This window comes from Alternaria viburni (genome assembly GCF_023758015.1).
Source record: "Alternaria viburni strain BMP 2772 chromosome Unknown scaffold_3, whole genome shotgun sequence".
NCBI lineage: Eukaryota > Fungi > Ascomycota > Dothideomycetes > Pleosporales > Pleosporaceae > Alternaria > Alternaria viburni.
In genome coordinates this window covers 1577293-1592135 of record NW_026055772.1, presented here as the reverse complement: position 1 = coordinate 1592135, position 14843 = coordinate 1577293, and the positions used below count along the sequence as shown (strand labels likewise).

At 53.3% G+C, this 14843-nt stretch overlaps 7 protein-coding genes across 7 annotated transcripts; 2 read left to right on the top strand and 5 right to left on the bottom strand.

Moving 5' to 3' along the window:
* Positions 1 to 208: 208 nt before the first annotated feature.
* Positions 209 to 1889, bottom strand: J4E79_002153 (uncharacterized protein; the record flags this gene model as incomplete). Its single annotated transcript, XM_049351054.1, has 4 exons — positions 209 to 1379; positions 1428 to 1514; positions 1563 to 1755; positions 1805 to 1889. The coding sequence occupies 4 exons, from the start codon at positions 1887 to 1889 to the stop codon at positions 209 to 211; spliced, it is 1536 nt and encodes a 511-aa protein (XP_049214893.1).
* A 1828-nt stretch (positions 1890 to 3717) lies between these two features.
* Positions 3718 to 4224, top strand: J4E79_002152 (uncharacterized protein; the record flags this gene model as incomplete). The annotated part of the gene is made up of 1 exon (XM_049351053.1): positions 3718 to 4224. The coding sequence occupies one exon, from the start codon at positions 3718 to 3720 to the stop codon at positions 4222 to 4224; it is 507 nt and encodes a 168-aa protein (XP_049214892.1).
* Positions 4225 to 4598: 374 nt separating this feature from the next.
* On the bottom strand, positions 4599 to 5174 carry J4E79_002151 (uncharacterized protein; the record flags this gene model as incomplete). Its single annotated transcript, XM_049351052.1, has 3 exons — positions 4599 to 4762; positions 4816 to 4953; positions 5165 to 5174. 3 exons carry the CDS (start codon positions 5172 to 5174, stop codon positions 4599 to 4601), a joined length of 312 nt encoding a protein of 103 aa, XP_049214891.1.
* A 1349-nt stretch (positions 5175 to 6523) lies between these two features.
* On the bottom strand, positions 6524 to 7701 carry J4E79_002150 (uncharacterized protein; the record flags this gene model as incomplete). Its single annotated transcript, XM_049351051.1, has 2 exons — positions 6524 to 7423; positions 7474 to 7701. 2 exons carry the CDS (start codon positions 7699 to 7701, stop codon positions 6524 to 6526), a joined length of 1128 nt encoding a protein of 375 aa, XP_049214890.1.
* A 703-nt stretch (positions 7702 to 8404) lies between these two features.
* J4E79_002149 (uncharacterized protein) lies at positions 8405 to 9670 on the top strand (the record flags this gene model as incomplete). Its single annotated transcript, XM_049351050.1, has 1 exon — positions 8405 to 9670. The coding sequence occupies one exon, from the start codon at positions 8405 to 8407 to the stop codon at positions 9668 to 9670; it is 1266 nt and encodes a 421-aa protein (XP_049214889.1).
* A 262-nt stretch (positions 9671 to 9932) lies between these two features.
* J4E79_002148 (uncharacterized protein) lies at positions 9933 to 11156 on the bottom strand (the record flags this gene model as incomplete). The annotated part of the gene is made up of 3 exons (XM_049351049.1): positions 9933 to 10490; positions 10540 to 11081; positions 11132 to 11156. The coding sequence occupies 3 exons, from the start codon at positions 11154 to 11156 to the stop codon at positions 9933 to 9935; spliced, it is 1125 nt and encodes a 374-aa protein (XP_049214888.1).
* Positions 11157 to 12751: 1595 nt separating this feature from the next.
* J4E79_002147 (uncharacterized protein) lies at positions 12752 to 14724 on the bottom strand (the record flags this gene model as incomplete). The annotated part of the gene is made up of 4 exons (XM_049351048.1): positions 12752 to 12931; positions 12982 to 13501; positions 13551 to 13653; positions 13704 to 14724. The coding sequence occupies 4 exons, from the start codon at positions 14722 to 14724 to the stop codon at positions 12752 to 12754; spliced, it is 1824 nt and encodes a 607-aa protein (XP_049214887.1).
* Positions 14725 to 14843: the final 119 nt, after the last annotated feature.

The following is a 14843-nucleotide window of genomic DNA, read 5'->3' as shown; positions in this document are numbered from 1 at the left end:
TAATCATCAAACGGTCCCTGGATGCAGGTGCGTGGACCCTGTGCTAACCGCAGGCGGTGGCGAGGCTCGACCCTTGCGCTATGCGTCACAGTGACTCACAAGCATGTCAACAAAGATAATTTATTAAAGACGTCCTATTCTCCATTTGTCTCTGGTCGGAGGTGAGACACTAGTAACAAAAAAGAGTACCGAGCGGGGTACCCGAAGCCTACGCGACATGTCTCCCGACATCCAACAGATTCCCATCATCAGGCCCAGTGAACTTCTTCCTTCCAGTCATGATCCAAAATATCAAGCTGATGAACATGACCACTCCTGTCGCCGCGGAAGTGTAATTCATGTTCTCGCTCGTCACAGGCGTGACACTAGGTAGGTTGGACACAACACAGATGAATCCCAGATACAAGAACCCGATAATGTTGAGAACAATGCCCCAGCGACCGAGTGAGTACGGGCCTTCCAATCGAGTCTTCTTGCCGGAGAAGTGGGCGAGAATGCGGGAGAGCAAGGGCATTAGATACGACAGGTAGAATCCTTGTGTAGCGATGGCGATGATGGTATTGAAGCCGGTCGTGGTACCAAAGTAGATGGAGTTGAAAGCCATTTGGACGACGGCTGTTAATATAATGGCGTATACCGGCACCGATCTTGTTGAGATCCTGCTTAGTACATTGGAAAAAGGGAGTCCGTTGTCTCTTGCAAAGGCGTATACGGCTCTTGAACCCTCCGCCATGAGCGAATTGGCGCATACTGTGGCGATGATAGCGATCATAGATGCTAATGTAGATGTTCCGGCCACACTGTTCGTGCTATTAAATATGATGGCGATGACAGGTACTCCTGTCGCGGTAGCACCCGTCTCCTCGAGATCGCCAATGCAAAAGCACAAGGCGACTAGCCAGACAAATCCGGTGAAGAAGCCAATGTAAACCGACATGACTATCGCGCGGGGAGCTTGTTTCCGGGCGTTCTTGATCTCCTCGGTCATGTGCGATGGCGCATCGTAACAGCACATTCCGAACGCTGATTGAAGTAGCCCCAGGCATGTAGCATATGGCGCGTTCCATCCGGTGAAATTCTCGAAGTCGCTGAATACGTAGCTCGCCGATTGCTTGTGATCGTTGGTGACCAGAATGGTGATGAGACAGACGACGAAGGAAGTGAGATTCCAGATGAAGATCGCTTTCGAAAGCTTGTTAAGGATGTGTGGCAGGTAGATGTTAGATGCCGCTGCAATGAATGTGATGAGATAGGCGATGAGTACTGTATGCCATCGCTCTATCGTGAAGCCATAATTGAGCTGGGCGGTACCGAGAATGAAGTTCGTAGCGACGAAGTTGTTGACTGCGCCCATGCATATGATTCCGATCAGCATGAACCTGTTCATGTTAGGAAGTTATTGAGCAGTCATCTTGAAGAATACTCACCATCCACAGAGATAACTCATCGAGCGAGCCCAGCGTGTCGGTGCCAGGATAGCCACCCAAGAGTACTGCCCACCTGCAACAGGGTACCTTAATGACCGTCAGCTCAGCCATATAGTCAGGCGCAGGCGTACATACGCGCTACACATCTCAGCCATTGAGTACGCAACAGCAAGTGTCACAAGGCAGACACACAGCCAGCCCCAGATCATGACTGGCGGCCCACCCGATTCAACACCAATGATGAGTACACCAGAGAGTGCGGTCCATGAAGTCACAATACTGAACGAGAAGCCGACCATCCCAAGTAGACCAAAGCTACGCTTCAGCTCTGTGAACGCAATCAGTACACGTTCGCAATTATGGCTTTGTGAACTTACCTTGGGTATATCCCAGCTGCGCCAGCACATCATCGTCGCTGTTGGCCTCCTCCACGATCTTCTTCTCTTCTGGGCTGTGCGCCATCTCTACCATCTCGATTATCACAAAACCGACAGAGAGAAGGTCAATAAAAGACTGCGAACATGCGAACAGCCTGGAAGCGATTGTTCAAGTGTTACTTAACCGCATACATATACCTGTCAGGGTATCGCGCAAACCCGTTTCTCGCAGCCATTGAACGACATGGCGCCGTCAACGGCCGAACCCTGCGTCATCGAGATAACGAGCATCTGCCCCAGGTTGTGATTCCATTTCGGGAAGCCGCCAAGCATCTCGTACATGTCTTATCGCGCATCAAGCGCGTGAGTGGGTTGGTCAAGATAGGAAGCGGAAGCGGCATGAGGAGCAACCGGGGTGCTGGTAGAAGTGGGGTATACGCGATCAGATACATGGTTGGCCGTGGAATGTGTTCAAGGCTGTGAGTCTCAAGCCTTCAACACTGCTGAAGTCAGGGATTAGTCTATCGCGTTGTAGACTCGATGTACGAAGAGGTGTTGCGGTGATGATGTGGCGCAAAAGTTGAAGCAGTTGCGGAAGGAGTGGAGATGCATAGGTACCTGCCGATCCCGATAGCCGGCTATCACAACCCGACGCGATAGGATTACTCAAGACAATACAATAAATACACGAACGCGACAGACTGCCGCGCGGAGATGCGATGCTAAATTACTTCAACACCGCGATGTATGCACAAATGGATAGCGACATGCCCACCATCTCAACACCTGCATCACACCTGGGCATCATCACGGCATCAATTCGTTCCTGGTATACACTCAGTAGCATAAAGCTTGCGACTACAAGACCATGACGTCTCAAATCCCCACAACAACACCGTATGCCTGGCCACATAACTCAACCCTACATCCCACAACAACCGCTCTCGTTATCATAGACATGCAACGCGACTTCCTCTCCCCGGGCGGCTACCTCTCCTCCCAAGGCTACTCTCTAGCCCGTTTCAAGCCACTGATTCCCCGCATCGCATCCTTACTGTACACGTTCCGCCGCGCAGGCTTCCCCGTCGTACACACACGGGAAGGTCACGATCCCTCGCTAGCAACAGTCAGCAGTAGAGAAGCCCATCGGAGTCGGGTCAACGGCGCGCAGATTGGGAGCCAGGGTCCATTGGGCCGTCTATTGATCCGTGGTGAGGAGGGGCATGAGATCATTGAAGAGCTGAAGCCGGCGAAGGGAGAGCTGGTTATCGATAAGCCCGGGCGAGGGGCGTTTGCGCATACAGAGCTTGACATGATGTTGAGAGCGAAGGGGGTGAAGAATTTGGTGGTTTGTGGGGTCACGGCGGATGCGTGTGTGAGTAGTACGGTGCGGGAGGCAAGTGACAGGGGATTTGATGTGCTGGTTGTGGAGGATGGCGTAGAAAGTGTTAGTGAGGAGTTGAAGAGGTGGAGTTTGGAGAGTGTTAAGGTTGAGGGAGGGTTGTTTGGGGCGACGGGATGCTGTAAAGAGGTGGAAGAGGCGGTGGGAAGCTGGATCCAGAAAGGGAATGACAATTGAAGTGAGCAGACTGCACTAAACGACATACTTGGTCAGTGTACAGAGAAGCTCATACAGCATATTTTGCCTTTACTTCACCTCGAGAGGATTTTTGCTGCGCGTATCAACACCGCCTCAAGGTACCTTTACCTTGCCCTGCGCGCCCAATCTGTATTCAGCTCTTGCTCGCTCAGCGTATCATATACAGCACGCTCATCTCTACATCCTCACAACAACATTGCGTCAAAATCCCAACAAGTACACTCACGACACACTCAGGTATTCCCTCCCCACCTCAGTGCCCACTTCAGCTCTTCAATGCTGACGAATCCCAGCTACAGCGCACCCAACCAACATGGCCTTCATCCCCTCCGAGCATGCGTTCCCCATAAGAGTAAACGCAGTAGAACGCTTCATCGATACCTCCGTCGCCGAAACCACCTTCTGGGAAGACGTCCGAGACGACCTAGAGCCCTGGACCCATTCCAACCTCAACCCAGACCTTGCTCCCATACGCGAAGGTTTCGGTTACGAAGTGCGACACTACTACAAGAGCCCGTCTGACGATGTTGAGATATTCCCAGGTGCCCAGGGTGTGATTGTGGGTGTACCGCCGCCGGATTGTGGTCATGCTAGAGGCTATGCAAAGGTCCATGTTCCTGAACTCGACCAGGTCAAGATCGTGCCGATGGTCATACTGCGGGCTGGCAATGTTCACATTGAGGATCGCAAGTTGTACAACGAGATCATCAGTCGCCAAGGTATACTCGCTTCGAAGAGTGGACAGCCGTTTGACCAGCTTAATGTGGTTACTCAAGCGTACCTCTTGGCTCTGGCTGCGACCAACGTGGAGAAGTGTTAGTGGACCTGACGAGATGGCGGTCGGAGGATGCCAAAGTGGAAGGGAATTTGTCTAGTCAGATACTGTCTAGTGTAGCAAGCGATAAGCTGTGCTCGAGGTGAAGACGGCACGACATGAGTCAAGGTCACAGAACAAAGCAATTGGACAGCAAGGTGCATGAATATGTATGCATTGACTGAAGTAGCCAAATGAAGATCGAAGCTTCATATTGATCATTTCCAAACCACCCATGAACATAACGCCGTGAAGACCGATAGCCGTGACCAGATCATATCCATAAACAATGTGTGACCATGCGGACAGTCCCCAACCAAGAGGCCGTAAGAAGCCGTCGATGCCGGGCGCCGATGTGTCGTGACGAGAAGAGGAGATGTTTAACCACCGAAACCGTAGAGGGTACGGCCCTGGCGCTTGAGGGCGTAGACAACGTCGAGGGAGGTGACGGTCTTGCGCTTGGCGTGCTCGGTGTAGGTGACGGCGTCACGGATAACGCTCTCGAGGAAAGTCTTGAGGACACCACGGGTCTCTTCGTAGATCACTGCGGCCATGTTAGAACTTGTCTGGCATGGCGACGAGGTTGGGAATGCTTACTGGCTGAGATACGCTTGACACCACCACGGCGCGCGAGACGGCGGATAGCGGGCTTGGTGATACCCTGGATGTTGTCACGAAGAATCTTGCGGTGACGCTTGGCGCCACCCTTTCCGAGACCCTTGCCACCTTTGCCGCCTACAGAGGTATGTTAGCATGTTGTCTTGTGGTAGTGAGGAATGCCACGACGGCATGGTGGTTGTGTATGAGTGTCGTGATGCGCGGTGCATTAGTGGGGCGACGCGTTGAGCCTCAACACCAAGCGCGCCTCACCGCCATGTGCAGCAGCGGCAACAGCGACGACAACGTCGATGCGAGGGTAATGGAAGAGGAACAAATATGTACTTACGTCCAGTCATGTTGTTGGTAGTTTAGTGGAGATGGAGGAGATGGGTATTGGTATATTACGCGCGTTGGTGCAGCGTAAATGGCGTGGATGAAGATGAAAGCTGGGGGTTGCGAAAAGAGAAGAAAGAAAAGACTCCAAAGACGCGGGTGGGCCGGTTATATAGACGAGGGCGGCGGGCGCGGGTGCCTCCAGATCACACAGAGCCGGAGTGGCGCTAGGCCCGGTCGGGGCGAGTCAGAACATGAAATCAAAGGCCTTGCGCCTTCACATCTGGGGGAAAATCAAAAGCGTGGAAAGCAGCACTTCCAATTCCCACCCAAGCTTGCAGGCGCGCCGGGCTGCTGCTGATGCAGGTGTCGGCGAAATGGCCCGTGCGGGAACTTCAATCGCGGCCTGCCGACGCGACTGGAACACCAACGTGGGATCGTGATAATTGCTCTGCATGCGGCTACAACGTGCTGCACCCTCTCAAAACTTATCGGAAGACTACTGAATATACAAAGAACCTCTTGCAATCTCGAACAATGTTTTGCGCGTCTTGTATCAAATACGGCACGCCTTCTTCACCCCTCCACGACGCGTTCACGCTGTGCACGAACTACACCAACCACCGCAACAAGCAATCGAGAAGGACGCGTTCAGTTCCGGAGAAGGTTCTTTTCATTATCCTGTCTGCTCTTGTCTCTCAAAGTTTATATAAAGTTTATACATCATGTTTCTCGTCCACTTCCTAGAAACATCTACTCGAAGCTTTCACCGCCATGTCACAGACTCTTCAACTCTTTCAACATCTTGATACTTCAATGAACCAGACTTTGGCTTATATCATACCCTTACTTGCTGCTTTCTGAGAAGACGCAGACGGAAAAATGGCGTCATGTCGGTCGCTACCCATCGTTGAGTGGTCGTGTCCCGCTCTTCTCTAGACAGACTTGCTGGTTGCTCATGCGCATGCCTACCAATGCAAACGTATGAGTCACGTAATTCGTATTGCTGCCTGGAGTCACTTTACCCGGCTGCCGTCTGAAGTCCTCAGTGGTCATGTTGGGACGAACCATGTGGCACAAGACGTGTCTACCTACGCTGGGGTTCATCTGCATGGAGAGGGATGCCATTATGGAGCAGCAGTGAGATCGTTAGATTTCGGATTCAAGCGTTAGCAATGAGTAAAGTAAGACTTGCACTTCAAAGCAATGCATCAATACCGTTAATGTGAACAAAAAAAGATTCATTGCGAGAGCTAGCTAATCAACACGGACTATAAACGAGGGGCATGCTACAAACTATCCATCTAATCAGAAGCGTGACATGACCATATCCACTCGCCACTTGTACCGTCCTCCAGGCCTAGAGTAAGCTTTACTTTGTCTCATCGGTCTTCTTGACAGCAGCCTCCTCCTCAGCAGCCTCCTCGTAGACAGGAGGGGCGTCGTATGCTGGAAGCTCGGCGTACTCCTCCTTCTCTCCGCGCTCCTCCGCCTCTTCCACATCCTCCTCATCCAGAGCAATCGGCTGGTATCGCTGGCCACGGACCTTCGCAACGGTAATAGCGATGAGGCATCCAAGAGCCATGCCAACAAGGTATGTGAGTGTACCAGCGAAGATACCGATGAGGATAGGGACGAAGATGGTGAAGAAGGCGCGACGAGCCATCTTGGCGAAGCCGTGGTGGCGGTGTTGGTCCATGTGGTGAGGGTGGTGGTGTGGGTGAGCCTTGCCAGGGCGGAAGCGGTGCGGGGGCTTTCCAGCCATGCCCTCGTGCTCCATGGGGTTGTTGGGACGGGCACCGGCATGGGGTCGCTTGTGGCAGCCGGGTCTAGGCTTGCGCATGTCCTTGATTTGCTCGATGCGGTCGGCCATGATGTTCTTCCACTTGCAGTAAAGCGGCCACTCATTGCACTCCTTGTCTGATGGTGTGGCCGGGCTACGTTCAGCCTCGTTGAAGGATGCGATCATGAGGCGACCCTCCGAGTTCTTCAGAACGTTGATCTGGAGCGCAGGAGGATTGACAGTGGTGCCTTCGACCGAGGTGATTTGGAAGGTCATCGGAAGAAGCTCGGTGCCCTCCTCTGAGATAGTCTCTGCGCCGTCGTAGCGGAACTCATAGCCGGTTATTTGCAGACGTAGACCCTCTTTTGTAGATGGGTCCACCTGTGTGAGAGTGTAAGGTTGGGGAGGGAAGCCGAACGATGGCGGGTATAGTTGGGCGTTGTCGAGGTTCAGAGCGTCGCCATGGGGTCCGACGTCAAAGTCCAGGCGCTGTTGGCTGTTAGCATGTAAGGCTGTGAGGCATATAGCCGACTACGTACGAAGGCACTCCCAACATCAGACTTCCACTTGAGATCTTTCCCATCTAGGGTCGCAACGGCGCATCCAGGGCACTCCAGCGCGACTGATCGCTGGCTGGGGTTGATGGCGAGAGACTCAAAAGCGTGGTCGTCCCCGAGGTCTTCCACGTTCGTCATGGTCGAAGGGATGAGCACGGCGCTGGCGGCCAGCGCCAAATGGGCGAAAACACCCAACTTGCTAGGAGACATCGTGGGTTGTATTCAGGATAATTCAAAGGTTGAAAGGCGAAGAGGTGTTGCAGAACGAAAGCATCAAGGAGGACGAGGGAGGCGGTGCCTCAGCCGTGCATTACGATTGCCGCCGCGTCATCTGTCACGTGAAGGGCCGGACCCTGAAGTTTAGCTGTCAACATGTCGCACGCGTGAAACATTCGCCGAACCAAGCAAAGCAACCAGTGAACCTAGCAAGAAAGTAAAGTATACTTCCAGATTCGAAATGTTAATGCAACATCCTACTGCATGATGTATCGGCGGCTGCCTCCACGTCTGGAGTACTGCGTCGTGGGCGCCAACCGGAGCTTCCCCGACAGTCGGTAATTCGTTTATCCTTCCTACCCGCTCTTTCCACCTCATATGAGCAAGAAGCTGAACAGGCGCCCGCAGCATATATCAATACGATAAAAGCGTTTTGACATGTATAGGCAATTTAGCGCTCTAAGTCATCTATTTCGAGCAAGTGTCTGATCTTTTTCCGAAATGCGGTACTTCGGTCAAACCAGTATAGGCGCGCGCGTGTGGAATTCGCAACGATAAGTATATGTATAGCCAACATGAGTCTCCGGAACCCCTCAGCAGAGCTCGCTGGACGAAACGAAAACTTCATAACAAAACAGTTCAAATTTATATTCAGCTTCTTCGTTCAAGTTCGAGTTCGCAGCGTCCATAAGCAACGATGAGACTCATCGACACTACGACCCTAGAGCTCCGTACTTTCGTGGACGAAACTCATGTACCACCATATGCCATCCTGGCCCACACCTGGGGCGAAGACGAAGTTACCCTGCAGCAGTTTACAGATCGGTCACCAAAAGCGAATGCTTGGAAAGGCAGTCGAGGCTACTGGAAGATTTTGAAAGCCTGTCAACAAGCCCTCAGCGATCGCCTATCGCTAGTGTGGGTGGATACCTGCTGTATCGACAGTACATCCTCCTCGGACTTGGGCGAAACGATCGTCAGCATGTTTCGGTGGTACCAGCATGCAGCAGTCTGTTACGCCTACCTAGACGATGTGAATGTATCGTCCGCGGCGAAGGTGGGCGGAGTCCTCAACTCCAAATACAACAATGACGCGTTCGCCAAGTCACGGTTTTTCACACGCGGATGGACATTACAAGAGTTGATAGCCCCGGAACATCTTCAATTCTATGGCGCAGAGTGGAGATACATCGGCAAGAAGGATTTGTTACTCAAAGAGCTGGAGGGCATCACTGGAATCAGCCAACGCGTACTTTCGAAGGAAAGCGACGTGTTGGATGAGAGCATCGCAAAGCGAATGAGTTGGATGGCTGGACGCACAACAACAAGAGTAGAAGACTTGGCGTATTGCCTAATGGGTATTTTCGACGTCCAAATGCCGCTACACTATGGCGAAAGAGACAAAGCTTTCCTCCGGCTCCAGGAGAAGATCATGGAGAATTCAGAGGACCACAGTCTATTCGCATGGGGAGCACGCCGTTCAGATGTCAAGGGAACACTTTGTCCGATATTTGCTGATCATCCGAGGCAATTCGCGGCTTCGAGAGGCATAGTAAACCGCCATCACTTCGACAAGGATATCAACGAAAAGGATGTAATAGGAGACGATTACGCATCAACACACAACGGTATCAAGATCAAGCTCCGCGTCCGCAGTCCTCTTGGTCCCTGGGGCGCGTTAGCACCTGAAAAAGATGATCGCTTGGCTGTGCTCGAGTGCCGCTTTGAAGATCCAAAACTTGAAGGTTGCTGGCCTGCCATTGCTGTCAGACGGCTCAAAGGGTCCAAGATGGCACAGTATTCTCGCATTGGAGGTACCGAGATCTATCCTGTTGTTTTTGGCGAGGTTAGTAACGCCCAAAAGCGGATGGGCGTTATACCTGTTGGCAAGATGGATGCTGGAGAACGGATCTATCTTCTTCACAGAAGTATGATAGATATTCCTCGGTGGGCTATTAACTAAGCCTAGAGGGAAGGTGCGAATGGTTAAGCTGTGTTGAATATACAACGGTGAAGAACAAGTTTCAAACGGTACTCTCATGATGCGATTCAAACTAAACAATGAGGAATATGACCAACGCCAGAAAGTGCTCAACGCTACATGGTATCTCTTGCTTCCCAAATATCCCAAAATGAACTGAGATCAACAACACAGACCCCAAACAATATCAACCTCCCAAACGCCATGCTAATCATACAATCATGAACCCCAGAACCTTCTATGCTCACATCCGACTAACCTGCACCGGCACTCCCGGATGCATATTAAGCAAATACTGTGGACCAGGCATCGTCCCACCACCATAATGCGTGCGACTCGTATTCCTCACATGTTGCTGCTGCTGCCTCTGTCCATCAGCACCAAACTCTCTACTATCATTCTGCTCCGCACTGTGCCCATACGGCATACTGTTCTCCTCCATCTTGCCCAGCATGACCATCTCATCGCTGTCATCGCCCGTTCCGCGGTTCTGTCGCCTCTCAGCGCGGGAATATGCGGATCCACGTTTCCGGATGCATGACTGGATGATGAAGATGAAGAGGAAGACGGCGATGGATATGGCGGTGTAGATGAGGACTATCGGTCGAGTTTGGCCTGAGAGATGGAGACCAAGACCGCCGGTTAGGATGAGTAGGACGAGGGAGGCTGAAGCGAGGGGCGTGTGAAGAGCTTTTTGGAGGCGCGGGAGGTATGGTTTTAGGGATGGGAGGACACTTGTCAGGAGGAGGGGTAGCAGCGATATAAAGGCGATGATTTGGTGCGGGGTGTTGAATGCTTTCGACTGGGTAAGCGTTAGTATGAAGATATAAACGTGAGTATGAATGACTTACGCGGTTGTACTGTGCACTAGTAACACCTCCCAACACATAACTGACAAGCAGGAAGATCATGATGAGTACGCTGAAGACGACGTGTATCTTGATGTTCTTGAAGAAGCCCACGAGTAACACGTTGAGTGGCCAGAGTAGGAAAAGCGCTAGACATCCTATGACTGCGTGTGCGAGGTTCGCTCGGTCGTGGTCTCGGGTCATATCACCCACCATGCTAACACCGTTGAGGGCGTTGCTCTTTGCTGGGACGCCGCCGGGCCCGGTGGCGGTCGCCATGTCCATGGTGAAGTGACCATAGCGGATGTGTCGTTTGAGGTTCGCGGAGGGAGAGTCGGATTGCAAGTTCTGTCCATGGCCAAAAGCGTAAATCATCGGGTGTGCTGTCGCTTCGGTGTCAATGAAGGAGCGGCAGTTGCCACATCGCGCTCTCAAGATGAGCATGTCGTCGTCGACTCTGGTTCCTGGGAGGACGGTAATGGAGACGGAGGAGTTGAAGGTTGGTTCTGAGGCTTTGGACCCGATGCGTGTGGATATCGTTACATCTGGTACTTGTTAGTATAGCTGTCTTGATCCAGGCTATGTGAAAGCGTACTATCGCTCTTATCGTTGGGGTACATGATAAACATCAGACTCCCTTCCATCCTCTCTCCAAACCCAACGCCGACCCATGAATAAGCCGGGCTGGCGTAGTAGATGAAGACATCGTCCGAGTCATCTGCGATGTTGATAGAGAATTGTGTTTCTGTCCGATCAAGGTAGAAGCTCGATGCGGTAGTGACGTTCGTTGTAGTGTTTTGGCATGATATGAGCGCTGGGAACACTGCGCAACAAGTTAGCAACGTGCATGGAAAGACAAGCAATCGTATGTAGTTCAAACTACCAGAGATGACTTACAAGCCAGCAGCGCAAGTAACACACCCACTCTCTGCCGTACGTGTATCATGGCAAACATATCTCAGTACCAAATAGCACCCAAAAGCGCGCGCAACAATCGACCGAGCTCTTCAGTTTCAAGGCAATCAAATGGAAAAGAACGGGAAGAAAAGAGCGAACAGCAAAGCAACACCCAATTAATCCCCTCAAAAGTAAAGTACCACAGCATAAACAAGCCCTAAACCCAACGCCTCCCCCATCGGGGACCTTATACTTTGCATACAAACCTACTCCTACACGCCAAACCCCATGCCTGCCAACACGCCGCACATGAAACAACCACAAACCCGACCCCACCAACCGCTCGTCCAACCACCCGCCTTGCCGCAACGCCAGCTCAAGAATGTCTTATCTTGGAACAAAGTCGCCTATGACGAGGGCAGCCACTCAGCAGCGCGACGAGCTGGAAATTGAGCTCGTGTGGAGCGGGCGCTTAGGGGACGGACAGGGTTTCGAGCGTGTTCGCCGCGTCGTGTAACAGGCGTGGAAGCGCCCGTACAAGACAGGGGGGACGTGCCAAGCGGGGTAAGCGGCGCCCGCGGGCGTCGTCTGTATTTTTAGCCTTGCAGCGCGAGCGCGCTGTATATAGTACACTTCGGGGAGAAAGGGACAGTGTAATTGGAAATATGTATATGATGTAACCTTGTCTTCGATCGTGTTAGTGACCGCGATTCCGATGGAAAAGGCAAGGGCTTGACTGAACTTGTGGTCTGATCGTGTGTGCACCCTTGCTTTTGCGGCATGCACACAGCCATCACTAAAAGCAGTCCGACGCCATACTTCAATAGAATAGGTTTTATCGATAGTCAACGCCAATAAAGCTCATGAATTTGATTGGTAACCGCAGAAAAAAAGAGAATTATGTACCTCCCCGCCATCCGCCACTTTGATCGATTTCCACATCCGAAAAAGCATCAAAGAAAACTGCAAAAACCACCTCTTTCTTACTCGCTCCGGGTATGCTAGTCATAATCGTCATAGTCATTAGTGCTACAGGCCGTGTCCTCGTTGCAGGTTGCAGAGATCTTGTGAGTCGTTCGGTGTCAGGTTGAGACTTTTTCCGACAAGCGTGCTGGAAGACCGTGAACGTTGCTCGGAGGTGGCGAGACATTTCTAAACACGCTGGCCTCATCGAAGGATTCGCCTGCCGAAACAAACGATGCAGATTGTCGCGGACTCAACAATGGTGTAAGACTTCGCTGAAGGGCTCCCGAATCTCCAACCCGCAGGTCCGGCGTCAGATGAAAGCTGTGCGAGGGTCCTCGTCCACGTTCAGGATCTAACGGTATCGGCTGCGACGGCTGTCAAACGATACTTCGTGCTCGTAGAAACGGTCGTCGTAGGCTGAGGCTGGGCGAGAGTCGTGGATAGACTTGCGCTCAATCTCGATTTCCCGAATGCGGCTCTTGCGCTTACGACGAATCTCGTCGGAGATCTCCACGAGGTGCAGAACGTCCTCCTGAATGAATGTCAGTATATTGCACCTTGTGCAAGGCATTACAAACTTACGTATCGCAGGTACTCCATGACGTAGAAAAAGTCGTCGGTCTCCTCGCATGAGTAGCCGCACGAGTCGATGGCTTCGCGGAGGACCAAGTCCTTTGTGATTTCGGTCCACATGTCCTTCTTCTTCTGCTTCACCGATCCCTGGTTATAAATGTCAGTGGTGTGTTCATCGTCGCCGCTGATGAACTTTGATCTGCGAACGCCGTTGTAGCGCTGCCAGGTGATCTCTTGGGCAGCACCACCGATGCCATCCATGCGCACACGACTGGTGCCGGGTGGCACGTCGATGATGGACCAGTCTTTGGTAACTCCGTTCCAAGCTTCACCAGGGTAGGCTCGCTCAAGTGCTTTGCGGTTGTAGAACTCGGCTTCCAAATCAAAGTCCATATCGGGCATGGGGGCTGTGTGCACACGCCCTGGGGGGCTAAACGACCGCTCGCGGTGACGTACCTGGTCGCGGTTGAAGTTGATATCAATATCGAGCTCCTCGAAGTTGCTCCTTCCACGTCCACGGCTGTGGCTCCTGGCGAAATGTTAGGTTGTGTGTAATGGCATGTAAAGTGACTACTCACTCTCGTCTGTTGATCTCGATCTCGAGGGTCTCGTTTAGTGGAGGGGGAGGAGACGGGGGCGCCGGTGGGGGAGGCGGTGTTGGCGTGCGGGCCCTGACGACACCTGTACGACTGTCAGTGTTGAACCTGGATTGTATTAGCCACAACACTTACCATGGTCGATGTGTCGGTGATGTGTGATGATCTCCTGGATGATCGGGGGACGGATCTCTGGCTCGGGAGCTGGCGCTGGGGGTGGAGGAGGCGGGGATGGAGAGGGCGAAGGAGTGGGTGCGCGCTCCTCCTTGCGGCGGATGATGATCTCGTCTCTTATGACTTCGCGGTTGTTCTGGGGAGGAGACTCGGCGCGTGGACGGCGGATGACAAACTCCTCGCGCTCCCTAGCGATCAGATCGCCGCGGTTGCGCGATGGGGGAGGGAGACTCCTCTCGCGGTTTCTAATCGTCAAGGAGCTCCTCTCTCTGCTGGTGTCCCTGCCATCGCGGCTGAATTCTCGGCGGTTTGCGCGGAGCTCGAAGTTACCGTCACGCTCCTGGAAGCGGATAGAGCCTCGTTCAGCAGAGACGTCCCTGCCGTGGCGGCTGACTTCGCTGCGAGACGCGTGGAAGTCGATGTCGTTTCCACCGCGGCCCCTGAAGCGCACATCATCGTCGTCCACCTGACGCGGGGCGGGTCGGCTGACAGATCTCACAGGGGGGCCATCGCCACGGCGGAAGATGATGTCGTCGCGCTCTGGCGGGCCACGGGACTGCTCGCGGCGCTTGATGGTAATGTCCGTCTCGTCAATGTCGTCTGCTCGTCCGCGGCGCGTAGGGGCCTCGCTGTGACGGATGCTGATGTCGTCCCGCTCCATGCCCCGCATAGCAGAGGGCGGAGGCGGGGGACGGCTCCGGGTAGAGCGCACATCGTCGTCGAAACCGCCGCGGCTGCTGCGGGGTCCTGCTCGTGAATAGTTGTCCTCATCGCGGCTCCTCAGAACCATGGGGCCAGCTGTCGGGCGGTTGTAGTCCTCGCGGAAGAAGTCGGGGGCACTGCGCCTGGGGTCCGGGCCAGTGCCGCGGCGCAGCTCGAGGTCAAGCTCCTCGTAGTTGCGATCGCTGCGGTTTCCATTGCGGTAGAAGTCGCGCTCTCGCTCCTCATAGAGCTCAGCGGTTGGGTAGCGTCGCGACGACATTGTGCGGCTAAGCGACAAGTGAGCGACGGGCGGGGGGTGTGGTGGTGGGGTGACGTGCCGCTCTCACAGGAGACGGCGGATGGGCTGGAAGAAGGAACACGGGCAAGTTGGTACGGGAA